The sequence below is a fragment of the Anas acuta genome, chromosome 2 (genome assembly GCF_963932015.1).
Source record: "Anas acuta chromosome 2, bAnaAcu1.1, whole genome shotgun sequence".
Taxonomy (NCBI): Eukaryota; Metazoa; Chordata; class Aves; order Anseriformes; family Anatidae; genus Anas; species Anas acuta.
In genome coordinates this window covers 16156069-16179441 of record NC_088980.1, presented here as the reverse complement: position 1 = coordinate 16179441, position 23373 = coordinate 16156069, and the positions used below count along the sequence as shown (strand labels likewise).

General features: G+C 42.3%; 1 protein-coding gene across 5 annotated transcripts in view; it reads left to right on the top strand.

Annotated features, from left to right (window-relative positions):
- SVIL (supervillin) overlaps positions 1-23373 on the top strand; it is a 135832-nt gene that overhangs the window by 18946 nt on the left and 93513 nt on the right. For 3 of the 5 annotated variants that reach the window (XM_068673613.1, XM_068673609.1, XM_068673610.1), the window contains exon 2: positions 9154-9242. Coding sequence is in view for 1 of the 5 variants with exons in the window: in XM_068673602.1 (XP_068529703.1) it covers positions 13317-13380 (64 nt within the window). In the remaining 4 variants the exon portion in view is untranslated. Of the gene's footprint in view, positions 1-9153; positions 9243-13237; positions 13381-16017; positions 16581-23373 lie in introns of those variants that run through there. The other 2 variants (XM_068673602.1, XM_068673612.1) reach the window with 2 other exon arrangements.

Genomic DNA, 23373 nt, shown 5'->3' with positions numbered 1-23373 from the left:
CAGAATTTGTCAGCAGAGACAGACTACTTCGCTCTGGAAATGTAAATCTTATCACAGGAGCTTGTTGTGTTGTAGTAAACACACCTAACTTTCCTTTCCAACAAAAGCTGCGTATCTGGTGTCTTTTTTTTTCTTATTGTTTATTCAATAGGCTGCCTAACAGCAAAGATACCTTCTGAACAGATTTATGCAGAACTGGCAAATTGAGTGGTAATAGTGTTGCTTCCATGAAATTCAGGCTATTGTGTTCCACATACAGCATTCACGACTGTGTTACTGACTAACGAGGCTGCCCTTGGCTACAATGAAGTACCCTGTAAGATTTCTATGATATTTGAGATTTAACTTGAGACAAGTACCTTAAAACATAAGAACCAAAGTCCATAAATAAACTATAAGCAGTGTTTTAATAGCAGAATCGGTTAGCAAGGAACTGAGCAAATCCCTCAGGACTAGACAGTCTCTGCCATAATTATGCAGTCCACCAAGTGAGTAAAATTTCCAAAGCTTAGCTCATAAATAAGACGATGGTTTGTTCTGTGATTTGTGATGGGATTCCTTAAAACAAACAAGGAGACTAAAGGCTCCAGAGGCTACTTAATGTTTTGCAGATGGGTTGATGGCTGCTACTTAATTGGTTGAAGCACGTATAAGGAGATGCACTGCAGTTATAGAAAGAATGCTTAATAAAGAAGCTCATTATTAGATAGGTGCTGAATTTCTTTACCGATATAGCTGTTTCCAACAGGTTACCTTTCTCATTTTCTGTCTACCATAACCTGTAAATGTTGAGTCAGGTTTTCACTACTTGCTCTGCTGGATTGTGCTAATAAGTTGAACACTTGCTGTGACGTTTCTTGTCCTGCTTTGGTACTATTAATGTGTATCTGTTCTAATCCCACACATCCTGTCTTATTATTTCGCCTATGACAGTTGTATCAATAGAAGAATTGGGAAATAAATGACACTTGCACCAGGCTGAGGAAGAAATGCTTCCCAGAACAGGAGACCAATTCTGTGCCTGTTCCTTCCTACCTCCCTTGTACTGCAGCTTCCTGCAAAACAGAGGCTTGGCCTGGAGCCTCTGAAAACTTGGTTTCTGTAATTGTCTGACTCTGAACCTCGACACCTGGGTGATGGGAGCCACAGGCTTCTCCCAGATAGGTGTTCTGTGAAACAATTCCCTTCCCTAGGGGCAGCATCTAAAAATTTGTTCCAGACAGTTACATTTTAACCTCTGTTTTTTCATCCTCACCTCTCTGAGATTGAACAGGTCTCTGAATTTCAGGCGATGAACCAGAAGCTGCGGTGTGGTGCCATGCCCTCATCCACATGTGCCAGCGTTCCTCTCCGCACCAGCTCTGCTTTTCTGACCTTGCACTGAGTCATTTGTGTGGTCAACATGTAAGGAAGGAATTGAATTATTTTTATGGTTGCTGGTCTGAAATGAGTCAGCGCAGGGCCGAACAAGTCGTGGAGCAGGGAAGGGACAGGCTCAGCAGCCAGGGAGAGGACGGAGGATCTGGCAGCCAGCTGAGATTGCTGCGGGGCCACAGGGGCTTCTCCAAGGTCACACGAGCTTCAGCCAGCAAGAAACTGAAACCATCTCTCTCATGTCTTAGGGTGCTGGCTGCTGATCTGTGACATGCAGTAACTGGTAGAAAGAGGCTTTAGATTGATTTGAATGTGCTGTTTGCTTGCAGGTACTGATGTATGGTATGAATTAATAGGGGCTTTCTAGCATGTGCCAAAATCCAAATGTACTGGTCGTGTAGATTTCTGCATGTAGGCTGTGTGCATTTGATGAGGAATACAGAGTTAGCTTCAGGTCGCTTTCCCTTCCAAATGTGGTGGTTGGATAGACGATGATGTGCCAGCTACAGCCCCTTTGTGTTTTAGGGCTACTGCCTCGATAGCCCAGGAATGCATGCATGGTGTTATATTGCCAGTTCAGGAAAAAAAAAGTCAGCACACAATTGCGTGATATCTCATGCAACCTGCAGCATGGCACTTCATCAGTTGCTTGATATAACATTTAGCATGGAATATTTCACTAGTCCTGGGCACATAAGTGTCTTAACACACAGAGCTTAACACAGCTTGAGCAGTGGTCCTTACAATGATCGCAGTGCTGAATGTAAGGGTCCGAGGGCAGAGCTTTGGTAGTGTGTTGTGGTATCAGTTTCTGTGATTAGTATATCGGAGAGTGTGTCAATATATATTTACTTCTATTTCTGGAAACCAAAAAAATGCTTGTGCCAGTTCAAAAAAAAGAAAAAGGAAAAAAAGTCTGGATTCTCCAATAATGTCTTTAGCAACCCAACATGCTGTCCGATGTTTGTCTAGGAACAAATGCATCATATGTGGATTTTTATGTAGGAGGATTTTTAGCCTGTAATGGTTGGGTGTCGGCCACAAGGTTCATGTGACATGACAAATGTGGAACATCTGTGTACTGATGCACACCACTGTTCTAAAAGTCATTCCATCGCCACATGCGTTGAATTAAATACAAGAATTTAGGGCAGAAATAGTTGGAAGAACACATTCTGTCAAATACAATGGCAAGGATCTGTTGTGCAAGCCATCAGAACTCAATTATGCACTTCTCCGTGCACTTCTTGTTCAGGGATCTGCCTGATGTGCTCGGTGATTTAGCCATTGCCCCCTTTGGACCGGGAGGAGCGGTGCTTTGCTTTCCTGGTCCCTGGCAAAGCATTTGGTGGGTAGAAGTGGCAGTTCAGCATCAGTGACTTCTTGTTACAGCTCCTTTTCTGAGTGATGTGTTGGCTGTATGGGAGGTAACTAGGTGGCCAAGCTGGCATGGTTGAATTGGAGGTGAAGTGTGTGGCTTGGACCAGGATCTCTCATATTGAAATATCATCTTATACGTAACTCAGCCCAAAATGACCTTACTTGGTGGCCGATATCCTTGGAAATCCTGAGTCCTACCGTTTTGACTTCGTGCTGTAACTGGGGTATGAGTGTTTGGCTGTAAAAGGGCTGGGGCATAGAAAAGCAAAGCAGTTCTTATAGGTGAGGTTTGTCCTTTGCAGTTCTGGACCAGTGGCCAGGAATCCCATTTCTTCTGGACTCTTTAGTGGATTGTGTGAAGGGTGCTGTGCTTCATTACAGCTTGTGTACTTGGTGTTAGGTCTGATGAGAGGCTGCCAGGTAAGACTGCAGGATACGGCACATCCAAACCCAACCTAGGATGGATGCAGGGGGGCTGCTTTGGGTGCTCTGTTCATTGCTGGGGCAGCAAGGAGCTCCCTATTGGGTAGAAGGCAAGTGTCGTAGATGCCAACTGTTGTCTTCCTGGTTCCATACATGTATTTCAGAAGTAGCTTTAAACCTAAAATGTTTAGGTTTAAACCTATAACTGAATAATTACGTTGTTTTTTATTTGTTTGTTTTTAATGCAAACCTGTTCTTTTAGGTGTTGTCAGTACAGATAAGGATTTATTGTACTCACAGCTAAAAACCAGCCTTAAAAAAAATCAATCTTTACTTTCTAGATTGCCTTCACAGTCTCGGATGGGGAAACACAAAGATGAAGGACCTCCTCTAGTTGATCTGAACTTAGTTTCAAACAACTGTCTTGGAGATGATTTCCAAATACTTCCTTCATACATTGAAATTGCGACGGCTGTTTTCATGCTGTGCTGCAATCTTTTTGAACTTGATATTTCCTAAGCTTTTAATGTCTTGTTCTAAAGACATTTCAGCGTACAAGAGCTTGCCCTCTAGAGTGCATGTGAGAGGTTTTGTTCCAACTTAGCCGTGTATGCCTGAATTTCAGAGGCCGTGTGTACAGAAATGGGAACACTTGGACACTTTGAAAATGTCACTTCTCAGAAGCTGTTTCTGAACGACACCCTGCTTTTACAGGAGTTTGAATTAAATTGAATATCTCTGGGACTTGTTGTGCAAAGCCTTCTGGACAGGTGTTTAGGGCTTATACCAGAAATGGTTCAATGGCCCTAAGTAACGTAGGCATCCGTTTTAATTGTCCTGTTCGCAATGCTGTCTTGAAATTGGCTCCACCTCTATTAATTAGTTTTTATAATAAAACTATAGTTAGCTCATAACAAAATGCTGACATTTCAATTGTTAAAGCTGGTGGGGGAAAATGTTTCTGTTAAGGTTTTAAGCTGACAATTTGGAAACTAACAATGTTTTTTTAAAAGCTTTTGGGCAAAACCAACCAGCCGCTCTCCCTCCTTGGTCTGCTTGGAGTGGCTCTGGGTGCTCTGGCTGGTCCTTAGTGAATGAGGACCCACATGGATTTTTGTATCTTCTGTTCCCAGCAGACTTCTTGTCCTGAGTGTTAGCTACAGTGAGCACCTGTGAGCCAACAGCTCTTTCCACGTGCTATCTGAGAGTGTGATACAGAACCTGGGCTGATCTAATCGTGCTTCTCAGGTAGAGAGCTTGCCAGAGACAAGTGTTTATGTTTGAGATGTTTTTTAATGGAGGTTTGTAAAAGTTTAGTTAGGAAACAATTCTGTACATCCAGAATATTTAGATGTTAAATGAAGCTGGTGCTCAAAGTACCTAAATACAGTTTTGTTACAAAGTACTTCATGTAAACACAGCACGAGCCTCACATTCCTTAAAAGAATTTAAGTTTTGTAGCTTCTTTTACCAGTGCTGCAGTTTTCTTAAACAATCGAGAATAATCCTGCTGGCACCATCTGACTGAAGTGTGTTTTATTTCACGGAAGCGTCCTTCAGAGTGTTGGGAAAATAACTCAATAATGTTTCCTAAGGCTCTGAAGAGACTTCTGATGTTTTGAGTCTTTATTACACTAGAGGTCAGTGTATGACGGCAGCTTGTGAGATGGTGTAGAGTTTCTTGCAGAATCCTGTTTCATCAAATTTGAAACCAGATTCAACGAGAAACTGTAGCCTACAACTATGGAAAAAACTTCACGTTAACATGTCTTATGACTTTCTTGGCGAAAGGGCTTTTTTGGGCTTCCTGCTTTTATTTCTCCTTGCTCAAGAAGTATTTGGCATGTATCGATAATAGTGCTTTAATGTGGTAAGGATAAATGTGCACGCTTGATTGTTCCAACATGCACCTCAAACATTTATGCTGCTTTGCAGTAACGTGACTTTTTGGTTCGGATAATATATTTCCATAAGCTGTGCTAGTTTTAGGAGTCATCTGTCACTCTTGCACTGTGTAAACCTACTCCTGGTGTGGTGAGAGAGTTGTATCTGTACCTATTATGCTTTGGGTAGCTCTCAGCTGGATAAATGGGTAACTTTGGGGTGAGTGGTTTCACTTTTGGGTGTTGAGGGAAGCAGTCATGCATGTTTCTACCACAAGACTTGCAGAGATTGGCTCCTCAGCATGTCTTCCTCAGCAATGCAGAAAAGGGATTCCTTTCAACATCTGGAATGTGCAACAGCAGACTGTTTCTGAAAACATCATAGGCCAGGGGGACTAAGCCAGATGGTCAAGTACAACAGTGTCAAGTAAGGTCAGATGGAAGAGAAATCTGCTGAAGGAGAGTCATGGTTGGAGCAGATCCCCGTGTGTGCATCAATGATAATTTAAGTGAGAGGACGGAATGGAAGAAATAACACTAGGGTGGATTGGAGCTCCTGAGTGTCTTTTCTAAGAGAATGGGGTACAAACAGAAGCGTCTGTATCCTGTTCTTGCATTGGGTTCTTCCTGAATGACTGGAGAACAAGAAAAAATGGGCAAGGACCAATGTAGGGGGTGCGTGCAGACAGCTGAATTTTGCTGTTTTTAAGAGATTTTTCTGTTTGGGAGACCCAGACCCATGAACATCTTTGTGATCTTTCTTTTTGGTGGGGCAGGGATATAGAGGGGATGCTGTAAAAGCATAACCAGCAGTCTGAAAATCTCCTTTGCACTTGGCTGCTGCCTGGTATGTTTTGTTGTGTGCTTCTGAAGCACGAAGCAGGATGGCACCTCGGCTCAGACAGTGTGGAGGAGGTGTGAAGCTCTGCTAAAACTGGGCTCCCTCTGAGGATTCCTCGCTTTACAGGAAACTTGCTGACTCCCCGCCTCTTCCCCGGGTATTTCCAGTCTGGGTTTTCCTACTCCCTGTGAGAAACGAATCTGTACCAAGGCTTTGCGGAATGGTGACTTATCAAAACAACTTTAAGAAGTTTTATGTGCTCAAACTTAATTGGATTGTGTTTGAAGAGCCTGAGAAGAGGAAGGCTTTGCAGAACAATGTGATACAAGTCGATAAATAAAACACCCTACAAAATTCTTTCCTTTTCCTGTCCTTTTTGACATTGGAGTGATGAAGAGAAAAAGTTTATCTTGTGAAAACAAACAGCATAAACTCTACAAGCCCTTCAAGGTCCTTCTGAGGAATGGAACATGCCTGATTATAAGCAGTTGATTAGGAAATTCTCACTTTTTTAATGAAATAGATCTGCATTTAGGGCTATCAAGAAAATTTGCTTTATATATTCATATATATATAATCATGGAATGGTTTGGGTTGGAAGGGACCTTAAAGCCCACCCAGTTCCAACCCCCTGCCATGGGCAGGGACACCTCCCACCAGACCAAGCTCAATTTGTTCCAGTTCATGAAGTACAGACACAGTGAGACATTATTTAAACCTGGTATTAAAGGGTGGCATAAAAGCTGTCATATCTATCATGCAGCCATCCTATTGATAACCTGATGGGTCACTGTAGATCCTTACAGAGCAGGTATAGCTCTGTCTGCTGTGTACAAAGTGGCAGTTTCCTGATTCGGCTTTTGGGTGATAAATCCAAGCAAATATTGTTGTTATCTACATCCGGGATAATCTTTGTCCAGAAAAAATGGAAGCTTGGCTCTTTTTCTTGGTCAAAAATGATGCGTCTTTGTGGCTAAGTGGAAGCAGTTGCCAACTAGCCCATCTTCCTAAATCCTAATATCCAGCATCCAGATAATGAGTTGGTGTCTGTCTTTTCTTCATAATATACAGTCTAACCCCAGGAGACATCAAGTATGTAACAAGGCAGAGTTCTTCAGAAAGGGAAAATGAGTATTTGGAGTGCCTTTTCCTGCTTTTGTTCCAAGCTCTCACAATGCAGGAGCTGTCAGATGTGTGGTTCGAGTGACCCGCCAGACACTTCTCAGATGAACTGGACAGAGCACAGAAAATCACAGCCAAGGTCAGGCTTTAAAAGGCTGGAATTCAATTTCCAGCTCTCATATTTTGATTGCAATCTCAAATGCTCATTGATAGGTGCTCTGTATTTCTTGGGCCTTGTGCTAGCCTCATCGTCTGTTCGTGCCAAAACTTCTTGCAAGACTTCTGATGCTAAGAGGGATTCATAAAATATAGTGACATAGGCAAACATAAAAAAATAATAAATAAATAAAAACACCCACCCCAAATCTGTCAAGATAGTTCAGCTCACACTGGATATTCAAGGTCCCTTTGCAAGGACAGACTTTATCAGGCCTCAGAGATACAGGCCTTCAAACCTGCAGTGCTCTTTTCTCGGGTTTATGCCAGTACACAAACACAGCATTTCCCAAATCAGAAGAAATAATGAAATACAGCAGGGGAACAGTAGTAGCACAGACTAGGTTTAATACATTCTGTGCATTATAAATGTCATCTCTTCCTACCTCATGGTGACTTCCAGGAAACCCTTGAAGTAGTTGACCAAAGCTATTACTGCTTTTCAAACCCTTGGCTTGTCAGCAAGCCTCTGCCATTTGTTCACCTCAGAGGAACATTTCTCAGAAAGCTGGAGATGGGCAGACAGTAGGTTGTGGTTTACCGTATTCAAGGAACTTTAGATTAGTTTCTTACCTGAAATACAAAAATAAGTGTGGGTAGGCCATAAAAACTCAATTGGTTAATGTGTGTGAACAGCTGCATGACACTTTGGAGTGGGCTGAATTGTTGTTCCCATAGGCTCTAAGGTAGTCTGTGTCTAGGGTTTTGTTTGCTTCCTAAACTCAGATTTTTTTCTGAACTCAAGCAGAATTCCTGTTATTCTGTCTTTTCAGTGAATTATTTGTGCTGTGACCTCTTCTCTAGATGCTGTTCTTAGTGTCTGACATGTTCAGCAGCTGCAGTGGAGGCAGAGCAGAGATCTGGCTGCTCTTAGCAGTTGTTGCTCAGGATATCATGATGTCATTTGGTGCCTCCTATTAGATTAAAAAAGGAAGTTTAGTCAAGCAGCTGTGAAAGTGAAAGACCTGAGCGGTATATTTGCCACCTAAAAATACCGCGCAGGTGAGCTGAACCTCACCCTGCAAAAATAAAAATATGTTTTTTGCAGCTGGTTGTTGCAAAGGGGAGACAATAATCTCTTTAACAGCAGGTACTACTTCGTGGACTGTTCATATTATATAATATATAATATTATAATATTTCATGGACTATTTTCTGTCTGCATCAGAGCTCTGTTTGCTTCCCTGTGGGAAGAAACAGCCTCATCAGTGGTAGAGAATACATTAGCCAGCCTTGAGTCGTTGATTACTGTGGGTTTATGAGTTCAAGGGGTTGGCCTCTTTAAGGACAATGTAGTGCCAGGATAATTAATCTAGGCTGAAACAACCTGAATTGAGCATTTCATCAACATCTATCACCACACCTGGTCACCCTGTGGGAAGGTGATTTGTGTTACAGGCAGACCTGGAGATGGTTTATTATGGCTCTTCCAGTTGCATCCATTGATGTTTAAAACTGGATTTTGAAGATAGTGGTCTTCTGGGAGATGGTGTGTTGGTCTTGTCGTCTTCAGTGCTGCATGACCTTACTGAAAGGTGTAATACAGACTATCTTCTGTAAGGTTGTTAAGTAAAAGTTCAGTTTTTAAACAGCTCAAGAACGTGTTCCATGTTAAAGGCTCCGACTTTAATAACTGAAGGGTCAGGTTCGCTGGGTTTCCTACTAAACTTGCAAAACTTCTCTTTTCATGTAAATATAGCTACAGCACATCAATGGGTAGGCTCTGAAAAGTGCTGTTGCTTGTGGTGGTGATCTTGTCTGTATGAACAGATGAGGTAGCTGTATACTCTAAACTGCTCTCTTCCATGTAGTCAACCCTTTGTGCAACTGCCTAGTACTTCTAAAGTTGTTTTCATACCTTGGGATGTGCATTTGTGGTTCTCACCCGTACTTTTTTGTGTTTATTTCTTGTAGGAGGAGGACTGCCTTTTGGATTGTGAGCCACTTGGACATGGTAATGCAGGTGTACCTTGAGAGTCAGACCTGGATGACTGGGATTTAAGGTGGGTGTGTGATGAAGAATGTGTGTAGATCTGAACCATGAACTATTTTTTCTTGTCTTTTTTTTTTTTCCTGGAGTTTGTACAAAACATTTAAAGCAGAATCCATCTATACCTCCTTGTGTATGTGTAGAAGAAACATAATTCAATGTGAAAGTGACAAGAGATGTTCCCCAAACTTCACCTCAGCATGCAGTGGGAGCCAGCAGGCAGCTGGGGTGGATCCCTTCTTCCAGCCCTTCTGTTGCTCCCTCTTCCAATTGTTGCATTTTAAAATAAGTAGCCATTCTAATGGCAATTCTTTGAAATGTGACATTTTAATTAATTGCAGGTCTATGGTCCGCCCTCTAAGCTGTACAGTCTTCATTTTTCAGATTTTTGAGGATATATTTGCAACTTAGACTTAATTCAATTATTTTGGTTCTTGCCTGTTGACGCTTGAATCTCGCCTTACCACGTGTGGCCTTATGGCTCTATGTCATTTACTCTGATCCAAATAACTTTCTAGATTCTTCTGTAACGAGCGAGGTTGTCTAGTACACGTTGTCCAGCCTTACAGAGCAGGCTGCAGCTGTGTGACCTGAGTGTATAGTGTTAGACATCAAAGATCTGCTCTATGAAGGTGACCAGCAGAGCACTTTGATGCCAGCCTCGTTTAGTATCCTTGTCATGCTCAGAGCTATGCTTTTGACTCCTTCCTGCTTTGTAACGCTGAGGAATTGATTCTTTTTGAGAGGTAAAATTATAAATAGGCCCATGCTGTCACTGTATTTGGAAACAAATAGTGGGGTGACACAATCAGAGAATCCTTCTCCTCCACCTTCAGCTGTTGTTTCTCCCTTACTGGAGAGAAATATTTCTTCACCTGTAGCACCTTCTCTTTCCTTTATAAAGGACAGCTATTCGGGGAACTCGAATAGAATCAACACAGAATATAAATGCAATGCATTTTGTTTGCACATCACCCTCGAAGTATAAAGCTATTTGTACAAATGATTTCAAGAACATTTCAACTCCTTCTGTTATTTGAAAGCTCAAAGTACTGTTTAATCCAGCCAGATCTTACACATATACTACAGTTGCTTTCCCCACAGAAAGTGGTAAAGCACTTTCCCACACGAACCAAGAACAAAAGGGACCTTTTTAACTTTTATTTTTCTTAATTTTTTTTGTGCATGTGTGTCTATCAGGTTCTGTCACTCCCATAAAGACAATTCCCACAACTTGTGTAGTGCATGGGATTAATATTGCTCTGAGAATTATGTAGTTTCTGTGAGTGGTGAGATGTGATTTTTTAGAGATGGTCAGGATCTCACTATTTTGTGTCTGCAAAATAAGGGATAGAAGGTCCTTTCCTAGCTTCTGAAGGCTCAGGGAGCATGCTGTACAGAGTGGAAGGTTGAATAAAAGCTGTGGTGTTTTTTTTTTGTTGTTGTTGTCATTCTTTTTTTTTTTTTTTTTTTTTAAGATGTTAAAAACAATTGGAGGAGTAGGGACAGTGCTCGCTATCCTCTCACACATGCTAGGCAGCTTGAAAAGTTGGAAGGAGTTGAAGCAGAAAAACGAAACTTGACCAAGATTTGAAAAAAAAGTTGGTTTGCATGGTCATGAAAAAATGTATTGAATCTTGACAATCCAGAATAAAAGCATTTTTGTAAAGTGTCCTCCAGAAATATTTAGAATGGGCGTATTCACATCTGCTATTAGCTGTATGCTTTCCGAAAGTGAGCAGAAGTAGCCTGTTTAAGCACTAATGCCAGGCTGTACCTCACAATCTCTTACTGACCTAGAATTTTTTTAATCTTCTTTCTGATTTGAGAATACTTTGAACTTTTGTGATTTACTGCTGCAGAGCAGTAGTATTGGACTTTTTGCAAAAGCCAAGCATACAACGAAGATCATCCTCTTGAGAGTGGTTCACTCTGTACAGCATATGCTAGTATTTTCGAAATGTGTGCATTTGGTGACTGGAGCAGTTTCTGGCAGTGATTATTAATCACGCTCAGTTTGCTTGAGGATGAACGTGTTATTGTTGGGTTAGCTTGGTACCTAGTGCAGGGTGCAGGGTTCTCACTGGTTGTTTTCTACCTTGTTGGTAAGGACTGGTCTTTGGATATCTTCTACCTAGATCCCCTCATGCTTTGGGACTGCACAGCTTGAAGTGCAATACTCAAAGCTTTGATTTTTGTTATCATGTTTTGTTGTTGTTTGTCCAGATTGTTGTGAATTTTTAATAAAGATGATGCCAAGTGAAAAAGTATGGGGTAGATAGAGAGTGCAAAAGCATCTTCCATACTGCTGCATCCCTCTTCAAATGGATGACTACTGGTAAGGAAGTAAGCTATGCCCTGCATCATTCCCAGAAGTTTAATGTGCATCTCTGCACGTGGCTTGGGTTGGTGACAAATGAACTTAGCTATTGATTATGGTCAATGAAATAGCATCTTGGCAACTTGAGAGTTGTAAACTTTGGATGAAACCACTAGTTGATTCTGTTTAACAGCCCTTCTGAAAGCAAAAACCTTGTAGGAAGTTTTTGAGGAGCAGTGTGTCCACCTGATCTCCATTCACTGAAAACTTGTGTTTCTAGAATCTGAATTGCCCCTACCTCTTTCCAATGCTTTTGTCACAGTGTCCTACTGAAAATGTCAGAAATTTTTGGTTTAAGGAATATTTTGCTTCCCTCAAACTGCAATGACTCAAGATGTTGGTGTAAAGTCATGTGGAGCAAGAGAAGGTCAAGAAATCTGAGAAGTGATGCTGTAAATATACTGCTTCTGCTAATTTTCTTTACTGGTGGATTCTAACTTCGTTAGTGCCTTTGCAAATGTTAGTGTATGAGACTTGCAACTGATACCTTTTCTAAAAATGGAGGATGGGAGGCGAGGAAGCTCTGTTTATTTCAACAAGCACAAGCAACACTTCCAAAATACACCCGTGGCCGTATCGCGGAGTTATGAATCTTAGGTTATCTAGCGGTGACTAACGTGGCGAGATGGCAGCCTAATATGTCCATGCTTTATTTAGCAAAGGTAGTTCTTATCAGAAGATGAAGAACGCCAGCGTTTCATTCACTGTGTGTGTTGAAGCTCCAGGCACAGATAGCGCGTCTGTCAGCAGTTCGCACTGTGAGATGCAGGCGCTCGCCTCCCAGAGTCGCACTGGAAGTTCTTGAGGATTGCATTGGATGGAAAGGAACAAATGCCCTCTACCTTTTCTCCCTCCAAGTGCAAGCTTTTTAGGCTGTCTTACCGTTTGATTGAAATTAACAAAGGATTGAGATGTCTTTTGATCAGATAGAGTTTCACTTGCATTGTGGCGAGGTTTTTTTTTGACGCTGTATTATCTGACTGGGGTGGTGGTTCACAAATAGCTTGTAGCAGCTTTCCAAATTCCTTCGGCAGAGCCTAGCTCGTGCCAGCTATTACGTTCAGAAAACCCTTCAGATTTAAAAGAAAGAAAAGAAAAAGAAAGAGGACTTTCCTCACTGTGGTTTCATGTGTGGAGTCGAGGTGTGTGGCAGCAGCCCTTTGCCGTTCTACCTATTTAAAAATAAAATGGAAGAGTAAATCCTCCCTGGCAAACCACGAGATCTTCAGTTTGTGGCTTGTATATAGATGCACTGAAGAGGAGCTGGAGGGCGTAGGCTTTGACACAAGGCACGTGGCGTTACCTCCACGGGCAGGCAGTGCCTGGCGTTGGGGATGGCTGATGCTAGCCCTCCCCGGCCGGCCACCTCCTCATCGATTCTGAGCACGGGCAATTTCTTGGCCCTGTGACAACACCACCAGCTGTAGCGTGTGTCTGATAGCGAAACAATGAACGGTTTGTTCTCCCAGAAGTACAAAAAGGGGGCTGGGTTTAAAAAAAAAAATCAGGAAGAATTTCTCTATGGCTGATTTTAGGCTCTCACAGCAACTTGAGTGTGCTGAATGAGTGGCTCCCGAACGGAGCCAATGGGGGTGGTCAGGCACAGGCAACACTTTTATCCCACAAGAGGGAGGAGGGGTGAATGAGCTGGAAGATATAAGCTGAAACAAAGCCATGCTGTCCTTCTGAGTCATTCGCAAGCACTGGATGGGTAAGGCTTCCTGCTTCCTGGGACACAGAAGTGGGGTCATGATTCTGACAATGGATGCTGGTAAGTCACTCGTTATTAAATCTGATTTTTCTGGGAAGTTTTGCCCTTCCCTCCCGACCCCTGCTGAAGAGAAGAAGATATCTGTAAACTGGGAAGCTGAAATGTTAAATGAATGCATGCTTGCTCACTTCAGACTTTTCAAACCGTGTGCACTCTACTGTGTGTTTTGTCTTGACTGTTACTATCTTGCAAAGCAAGACTGTGGTACCAAAGTTGTGTCTGTTCATGTGTGCTTCTGTCTTTACCGAGACAGGACCTGTGGCCTAGAAGGGCATGGTGTCCCTTTTTTTTTTTTTTTTGATAAAAGATGTGATACTCTTTGTACAGTACAAGCCAGATCTCGCACTTGCTCTAAAGAGCTAGAGGTGATCTAATATATTGGATGTGGCTTCCTCTGCTCTGCTTAGAGAAATTTTGTACTGGAGAGGAAGAGGAAGAAAACACTGCGTTCCCATGACAGTCAGTTCTGTTCTGTGAGTTTGTATCCAAGGAAGTGTGTGTGAAAAGAGCATATGTAGTTGTTTTTTTTAAATTAGCTGCAAAAGTGAAATCTTTATGATAGTGCCCTGTGTGATAGGGAGAATGGACATGAGCAGTAAGATGTGGAGTGGTTTGTATGAAAGAAACAAGGAATCCCAGTCCTGCTCTTTGGGAGGGGGTGTGTTCCCATGTCATAACTCACATCCTTCAAATTCCTCAGTAATAAAAGACCTAAGATTTGAAATGGTTATGGATAGGGCACGAAGCGCCAGCACTTGTGCTCTGGCAGCGTGCTCACGACTGCTCTTTCTCTTTAGCACTTGCAGGCATGCTTGCTGCATTCTACGAGCTCCATTGAATTTTTGTCAGCAATGGGTTTGGCTACTTTTTTTCACCACTGTGCAGAGCCAGCACAATGTGACAAGTTCTACAGGCGGCATTCAAAGTGATACTTATTCAGGCAGATCTTGCAGGTCTGTTTAATCTACTTGTCACATGCTCGGTTTGCTCCACGCTAATGAAAAGCTCGCTGTCCCCTGTGCATCTGAATTCATTTGGTTGGGCATTTAGTAGGGCCTAAAGGGCAGCCCTCTGTGCCCAGTTCCAACTCTTTGACTTTTCTGACACTTCTAAAAAGTGACACAGCTGGGTTCTTCATGCACAGTTAGAGCAAAACACAAGCCTCTTCATTTAACCCACCCACGCTTAATTGAAGTTACTTCGTCATCCATCATCCGTACAGGCAAGATGGAAAGCAGGGACTCCTCCTGCGTTCAGTGTGTGTTATGTACTTCACACAGCAGTTAAACCCCAGGTCCTTTAATTGAGGTGATAACATTTAACACTAGCTCAGAGAGGAGCAGGGTGGCAGGTAGTTGACAAAGGGACACAGAATTTCCCATGATGGATTTTTTTTTGTCCTTTTGATTAGAGTGGCCTCCAGAGGAGCTGAATTCCAGGCCCTTCTTGAAGCACTTTGAACACGGGGAATGAGAAATCCTCTTCTCCCTGTCTTGTGCAAGAAGAAGTGATGTTTAAATGCTAGATATCATGCCTGGTATTACAGGAGGGTGCTCTGGCAATGTTCAGGGTGTCAGTGGTTGCAGGAGGTATGGATTCATGCCGTAGAGCCAAGACACATCTCCCTTTGGAGTGCTGGAGTTCCTGCACTGTGCCGGGGTAATTTAACTCTTTGTTTTGGAAAGAGTTAGTGGGGAGACGTTAATAATACATAGTTAAAAATACATCTTTTGTTTATGTACGCTTACATGCTTGTGTGCTGTTCCTTTGCACTGCGAAGTGAACCGTGAAGATAATGCTGCTCATCTGTGCTTCGCGGGGTCCGAATGGGTATCCTCTTTCACAGCAGTGGCCCTGCACTAATTTCTCGGCAGTCACCGTGCTCTAGGAGTCCCTGTGGTGGTTTTCGGAGATCTGCTGGCTTGTGTTGGTAGCAAACGTGCATTTTGGAAGCTCCCGGTTATTTAAGAATTCTTGAATTAGAGTTTCTTTATGGGAAAATGGTTCTAAATACCAGAAAGGAAACACTGTAATATAAAAATTCCTAACAGTGAGTTCTAGTGCTTCTCAATTGTGTCTAAGTTACAGAAAAAATAAGCAAGCGATTCAGTGCCTTAATCTGGGAGACCAATAGTGCTCCATGAAGTTTTATCTTTTTTTTTTTTTTTTTTTTTTTACCAGCCTTTTAAAGCTGAGCTCACTGCTCTCAGAGCCATTTACTTATTTTGAATTGCAAGTTGGCATTACAAGTCAGGGCTGATTTAAAAAAAGGCATCGAATGCTCAAGCTGTTTTAAAACTTCTGCTCCTTGAGATAATTGCAAGAGCACTTACTCATTTGTTTCAGTTTTTATTAAACACGTTTTATTCTGCTGCATTTGTCTGTGCAGCGTTTAGCTTCTTGCAGGAGCAGGACTTGAAAAGTCGTGGGGCAATAAAAAGGACCAAATAAAAAGGAAAGCTGGAAGGTAGAGTTGACAATCTAATTGGATTGGAAGCAGCTCCAGGCTGGGACTGTTGCAAACAGCTGATTTGATCCTTCTGAGTTTCAAGAGCTATTTATGGTAGATTAGCTGTATCAAAGCTCTACTGTTCCAACCATAAAAGGTTGGTCCTATGTGAAGTTGCCACACTGCATTTGGCTTAGTCCCTCTGAGCTTGGAGAGCCTATAGCTTTTTCTGTGGATAAATCCAGGGATGGATGGAAGTACTAAAGGCAGATCGAGGAGTAACGTTGTTGAGGACTTCAGATCGCAGCGAACTCTTAAAAGGAGATTTTCCCTAATAAATTTTTTGCTCTAATGTCTGGAATCAGCCCTTGGAATATAGCTCCTGCATATTTGCTGCATTTGGTGAACGCATGCTTTTAGGAAAGCGCTGTTCTAAATTTATCTGACTTATCTGAATCATCTTGACTGCACATGCACTTACCAGCCTTGTGTGTTGATATTTGGTAACTTTGTGAAGTCACTTTTCTGTTTTCTTAGCGGTGAGTGTTAAGTCCTTTGGGAAGGAGCCTTAGCTGAAGTAAGAAACTTCTCTAAAACACGAATTATGAAAATTGTTGGCTAAAGAGCGCTTCAGGAGTTATTACTAACCACTTTGAGAAGACTTTGTTTGAGCCCTTCTGCTACATCTGTGCCTTCAATTCCTCCTCCTTTGTGTAAAGGCAGACAAGTGGATTTTTTGCAGGATTCAGCAGTAAGTAGCATGTCCTTCAGAGAGCGTGCACGCAGTCGTTGGAGCCAGTTGTTTGAGAGTATTTGAGGCTCTGTCAGGTTGAAATGTGAGTGGGTTTATTCCAGCCTGTGCATGCCAGTCATTCAGCCTTCCTTAAGGCATTTTGTGTTTTTATTCTTGTGGTTTTGCTTGGAGGATGAGTTCATTCTGCTATGAATGGAAGGTGCTGTTGCTGGTTGGTTTGTGTGTAAGGTGACTCTTTTTTCTTTTTTAGTTTTAATACGTTAACCTTAGCCACAGCACTACAGGCAGCTACAAAAAGTTTCAGTAGTAATTTTCTCCTGTTTAAGACGTACTATAAACAGATGTGAATACTTGCATTAGAGAGCTCTGGTATACTTTGACTTGTGGGGTGTTCCGAAGAAAGCTTCCTCCAACTTTTATATTTTCTTATTTTTAAACATGACCAGGACACAACAGGTGAAAGTCACTGGCACTGCTTTACCATCCACTTCTGCAGCAGGATCAGTTGCTAAGAGGGGGGAGTGCAGTGAGGGACAGGGGACGGGGACGGGGGGGGAAGAAGAGGCTTCTTGCTTCAAGGGTGTTCCAGATGTGTTTTAATCTCCAGAAATGCAAGTAGAGAGTCCTTGCCAATAAGTTTTCTGTTTTAAAAACAGCTCTACCCATTGTTTCTGTTCCCCTTTCAGGATCTAGCAATGTAAGGCCATCGTCCATTTTCTTTGGATTGCAAATCTGTATTTGTATTAGCCTGTCAAATGGCTCTAGAATTTTTATTCTGAATTCTATATTCTTTATTCTGTTCTGCATTTCAGTGGAAGGAGTATTTGTTGAAAAAAATAGATATATATATTTTTAATCTCCATTACGTGAGCCTTGGCAGATGCCCATTTTAATACTTATTTCTATTTGTAGATTTTATAGGAGATCAGATCCTTTGCGCAGGGGGTGGGGGAAGCCTGCGTGATCAGTATTCTCTTTCAGATTATCTGTTAATTTTTGCCTGGAATAACAGACCTGAACTTCAATTTGCTATTGACTTAAAATATTTTATATTGCTTCCAGTAAAATTAGTATTTTTACTAGCCATCCTTTTTTATATGATCAAATTTTTTTCTTCAAATGCAAGTTGACATAAATCCCTCCACCACTTTAGCATGTCTGTGTTGTGCTCCTATGAGCCTGGTAGAAAAGAGGTTGGTGCCTTAAAACAGACATCAGCAAAGACATCAGATATAGAAGTTGGCTACCCTTGGGTCTGCACAAGAGCAGGAGTCCTTAACTTGGGTTTCAGGCTGAAATGCACTAAGGGGGTAATGCAGGAAACATTTTGTTTGATGAGAACTACTAATATCAGCTTCCCTTTGTGCTTAAATATTTTGGAACAGGTAGACATTCTTCCTTGGTATCTCAGGGGGATTAGTTGGTCAATTTAAGCATTAATTCTACCTCTTCCAATGCAGTTTTGTTTTAACTGCATTGCTAAATGACGTTCTTGGCAGAAGTTTGCAGTGTGAGGGAGATTTTCAGATCTCTAGAAGCTTTACTCGGAATACAGCTTTGGTTTTGGCATTTCTTTGCTAAATTTCTTATATTTCTTAGTGGTAATGGGATAAAAGTAGTGGAGAGCAGGCAAGGAGTTCTAATCTGGCTATTCCATCTTTGCTTTTTATATGGAGAAGAGAGATTGCAGCATAAGTTTAATTGTACGTAGAGCCCCAGAGAGGGTAAGGAATAATGAAATTGCAGAATACGCACTTCTCCTTCACAGTGAGTCAAGGCAGACTCAGAGGGGGTGGTGTTGAGCCATTTGTGACCGAGACATTTCCAGACAGAGGCTGGAGGTGTCTTTTGCCAGTTTGCTGTGTGGAAAGGGTTCTGTGTGTTATAATGCATGCGTCATAATGCATTATGAGCTGAGGTTTCTGTCTTGTTTAGATTTATGTTGATGAAGTGGTATGAAAACTTTTAATAGTACACTTGTTTAAACAAACTGACATTGAATTTATTTGTTTTCTTCTTTGTTTAAATGCAACAGTGTCATTTTCCTTGCTGAGAATGGATTCACAAGACAGGCTCTTATCTGTGAAGCCTTTCATATAATGAATATAACCAAAAATTGCACAAGCTCATTTAGCTTGAATTGCCATTGCTGGAGTGCGTTTTTGCTCTCCAAGTTGTTGGCTCTTGTGCATGGCGATCTCCTTACAACTTTAAAGAGGCAAAAAGCTCTGGAGTAGTTTGCAGGAACACTTTCCAGAGGCATCGCTGTTCCTACTCTGTTTTCTTGCACAAGACACAGGCTGCTTTTTCTCCACTCAGCAGCCTCCATTTGGCATAATGGAAGGGAACAGCATGCTCTTAAGAGAAGCAGTAGGCAAAGTTCTTTTCCCTTATGAATTCCCTGTTTTCCTTGCTACTTTCCCAGCTACTAGGCAGCTCAGAGTTAACCGATGCATTGGAAGGTCTCTGGTTTTTAATGAGCAAAGCGTGTCCTAGTTGGAATCTGCCTTAAGCAGATAAGAATGCATTGGGTAAGTGGTGATAAAAATGCTTCTGATGTCACTTGCTCACATGGTGTTATGTTCAAGGGAGCCTTGCAGCAGAGAGGGTAGAACAATTATGCATTAAGTATTTGCTGATTTCTCTGGATGTAGTTGATGAAATGGCCCCTCTTTGCTCTAACGATGCCAGTTTTCAGAGTTAAAAAAAATAAAACTAAAAAAAATAAATCTGTAAAATCAGACTTCAAATATGCAAATAAAATTAACTCCCAGGGTTGTGTCTCTCTGGGTAAACAACAAACGTCACGGTGAACTCGGACATAAAGCATCGTGTTTATTAATAACCAAGGCCCTGTACTTCTCTAAACAAACAACAACAAACACACAAAAACCACGTCAGGCTACATCAGACCACGAGGCAGATGTGTAATTTCCCCACAGAACTGAGCCTGCGTGCCAAAGCCCCTTGCGAAGGGAATAATGCTCCTGTGGAGTCCATGGCTGCTGAGCGTGTTCCTCGGGGCTTGTACCTGTAAAAATGTTGGCAGTCAGCAAAGACCTTCAGGATTTCTTTCTTCCTTTGTCATATCGGTGTTAGATTCGGTCAAAATTGCTGTCTATTCCTCAGCATAAAACAAAGCCAGCACTGTCTCCTGAGAGCTTGCCTGGCAAGAAGGGAGGGGTGTGCCATCAAAATGACTGCACAAAATGGTCTAGAATGTACTCAGGTGCTATGTGCTTTACATATGGCTTTTTCAATCTTGCTGTTTCTGAAAAGAAGTGGAACTGAGCCTTTGAGACAGCTAGAAAAACTATTCCATAAAGGTAATTGCCCCAGCTGCTTACATAAGAGAGACAAAAGGACAGTATTTCAATGTCATCTTCCTCTAAGTATCAACTGGAAACAAGGTGAGGTCCTGCTGGAAGCAGTTTCTCAGCCCTCTACTGGCACTCCATTGGTATCCAGGAATTAATAATGGTAACTCTGCAGCCACAAGGTTTCAGCTCCACTGGATTTCACTTTTTTTTTTTCCTCCTATTCTTTGTGAATACAAGTAGCTATTTTTTATTTTTAAAGGTTTTAAGTTTTCATACCACGGAAGCATGCAGGTAAGAAACTGCAATGAATAAGGACAGTCAAAAGCATAAGGAAATACCCAAATGTTAGATTGCTTTCAGCGGGAACTTGAGCCCTGGTGAAAACTGCTGAATTGCAACAATGAGATAGGAAGGGTCCTCTCTGCAAGCAGGCGTGAATATCCGGAGGTTGTGTTTCAATTTCAATATTGTCTAAATGCATTTGCCAGTTTATATGTGCAAATAGTGGAGTTACTGATGTTTTGACAATTACTGCATTAGTCTCAGGGCTGGGGTGAGTCCTGCTACTCGGCCATTTAAAACTGAACTGAGCAGCTACTGAAAATGTTTCTGTACCTCTGCAGAGCTTCAGGAATGTTGTACATTCAGTAATCCTTGACCAATTGCATTGAGAACGAGCAAACCCATTAGTAGCTTTTAAGTAGATTATTTTTGGGTCAGTTTTGCTTATATAGCAATCGTCTAGAATAGTGCTTCAGCTGGTTACAGTTACTGGGTAATGGAAGCAGTAGTGAATGACAGCACTCCTAGGAGAAATGTATTATATTTGCAAAAATTTGCTGCGTGGACAACTTTTGGTATTTTTTCCTTGCTGAAGTTTCTAGGAAAGCAGTAGGGTCTTTGGCTTGTTTCCTTCAGAGCAAGAATGACTAACTGAACTAACCACATGTACTTACGTAGGCGATTTAATTTTTTGAAATGATATGTACGTCTGTCACCAACGTCTCCTCGAGATTTTTGGGGTGTATGGGTCAGGCAGCCTTAAGGGTATGTACGTAGGGGAAAGGCATGTCTGTAAAGGGGTAAATAGACTGATGTGAATGTACTGATGCTTTCAGCAGGTGCGAGTTGATGCAGTGAAGAGCCAGGCGGGCTGACAGTGCTGGTGCCAGCTAAGGTAGAGGAGGATCAAATGTAGTTATCTATGCCAAGCCTTCATCTTGCTACCTCCTGCCCTGTGTATTTGAAGCAACCTGTCCAGCTGAAGATCTCACAGACATATAACAGGATATGAGGGCTGTGGAGCACTTGGTTAGGTTAGGTTCTTTGAAGCAGCAGCAAAGAATTGCTTGTCCCAGAGCATCTCCGAGCTCAACAGAAGAGCTTTGGTCAAAAACTCATGTGTGGCATGCTGAGTGCCAGCTAAGAAAGAGAAGTGTTCAGCTAAGAGGAGCTCTAGTAACTTGAATACTTGTGAATTTTAGAAATATCCTGTATATGCAAGCTGTTGTCATTTCTCTTCTGACCAGAGGCTGGAAGTCTTTGCTGATCAGTCATCAGGGGAAGTCACAGCTCTTTACATGGGAGGGTTCCATTTAGGTGGGCACAGGAAAAAAATGATCTGTCCTGGCACTTGCTCAAAGTCATAAAGTTTTTCCAGTGTTAATCATGTACCAGGATGTTAGAATTTTATACCTATATGTATGTAAGTATATGCTGGATATAATGATTTGTAATGGCTGAGTCAAAGGAGAAAATAAGACATGAGGCTGCTCAGCACACTTCAGTCCAACATTTGTTCTCTGAGCTAGCAATGTGTCAAACGTTAACTAGGAGGATTTATAGCAATAGATAATTGCACAAAAACAAAATCATCAGTAAAACTTCCCATGTTCGTCATAGCTGCCCAGCTTGAGCCAAGGGAGCTCAGGAGTTGCTGTGCAGTTCCCCTGCGTGTAGACTGGGGTTTAGGACTGTCACCTGAAGTAGGAGTGCAGGTTTCTGGCTGGAAAGTTTGAAATTCAGGTCTCTCAGTTTCTGATAGAAATGCCTGGACAGTTCAAACACAGTTTGGTGAGGCCAGCAACATTCTTTCCTACTGTCAGCGGCGCTAGGAAGAGCAGTGAGTAAAAGCCCAGCTATGTTAGGTATACCCAAGCGCACCTACTGGGTCGTGTCCTAGCTAAAGGCTAGGCTTACCAAGGTTGTTTTCTGACTGCTTTGGGCAGCTGATGGTTTGGAGTTGCAGATGAGAAGAGTGAAAGTGACAACCCTGATTTAAAATACTGCTTTAGGAATCCCTCCAGGCCATTGTCAGCCCCCAGCTTGCTCCCGACCCCTTCTCTCCACCTGCTGCAGTTTGCCCCTGGCCACACAGGTCAGGGAGCTGCTGTCTGAAGGCTTTTTGTTCCCTTCTCTCTAGCCCTATGGGTTTCCCAGTCCTCTGCTGATTCACATGGTGGTGAGAAAAGAGCTGCTCCACGGGGAAGTGAAAGCGAAGGACAAGCAAGCAGAGAACACTGCTAAGGCTGGGAGGCAGAAGCACGGACAAAAAATGTGGTCCCTATGAGCTGTGAGATGCCTCAGTGACTTGCAGTGCTTTCACACCAGGTGAAACGTCAGCACTAAACGTGTGCAGCTCTGGCACTACCATACTGTGTTCTCGACAGCCTCAGCCTGCTGAATTCAGAGGCCTAAACAATAAGGCAGATAGGACAACATGTTATGTCTCACACCAAAGAGAACTTCTCTCTTATTCTAAGACACCGTATTGATTCCTGAGCCAAGCCTACTGCTTTTCCTCCTAGCCCAGTGCTCAAATTGCCCAGTTGTGTACTCTGTGCTTCTGAAAGAGCATCCTGGAGACTTAGGTGTGAACAGCCTGCTACTTAAATTAGTCAGTTCTGCACCTTTCATCTGAGATTTAAATAAACTTTTGTCTTGAATTACAGAGGCTGTGCTGGTTTACTTGGTCTTAATTGAAAAGAGGTGTAACAGTAAAGCTGAGGCATAATTTTGAAGTGCAGATACCAAAGATTTCTATTTGATATCTCAGAAGCTTCGCAACTTGATTGAAGCCAGCATAGAAATTGCCAGTTTCTTACTGAAATATGAAATGGATGAGTATTTCCAAGTTAAACCTAGGGCCAGTAATTGAGTAGACTTTTATGAGCGACTTGCAATTGCCCATGATGATGTGAGGCTGGATGCAGACAGTGAAGTATCATGACAGCACGATTCTGTGGAAGTAATTGTCAGGAACGAAAGTGACTCTATGCACATTCCTCTCAGCAAACATTTAAGATAAAGCAAGGACTATTAGGCTTGGTTGCCCTGGCTTGTCTTCCTGGCTTAGCAAGCAGCCTGCCACTGCGGGCCGCTTGGCCCCTGTGCAGGACTGCAGGGAGACAGAGGGACAGAGAGGATGGAAATCAGGGGCTGAGACAGATCAAGGGGTAGAGACCAGGCTT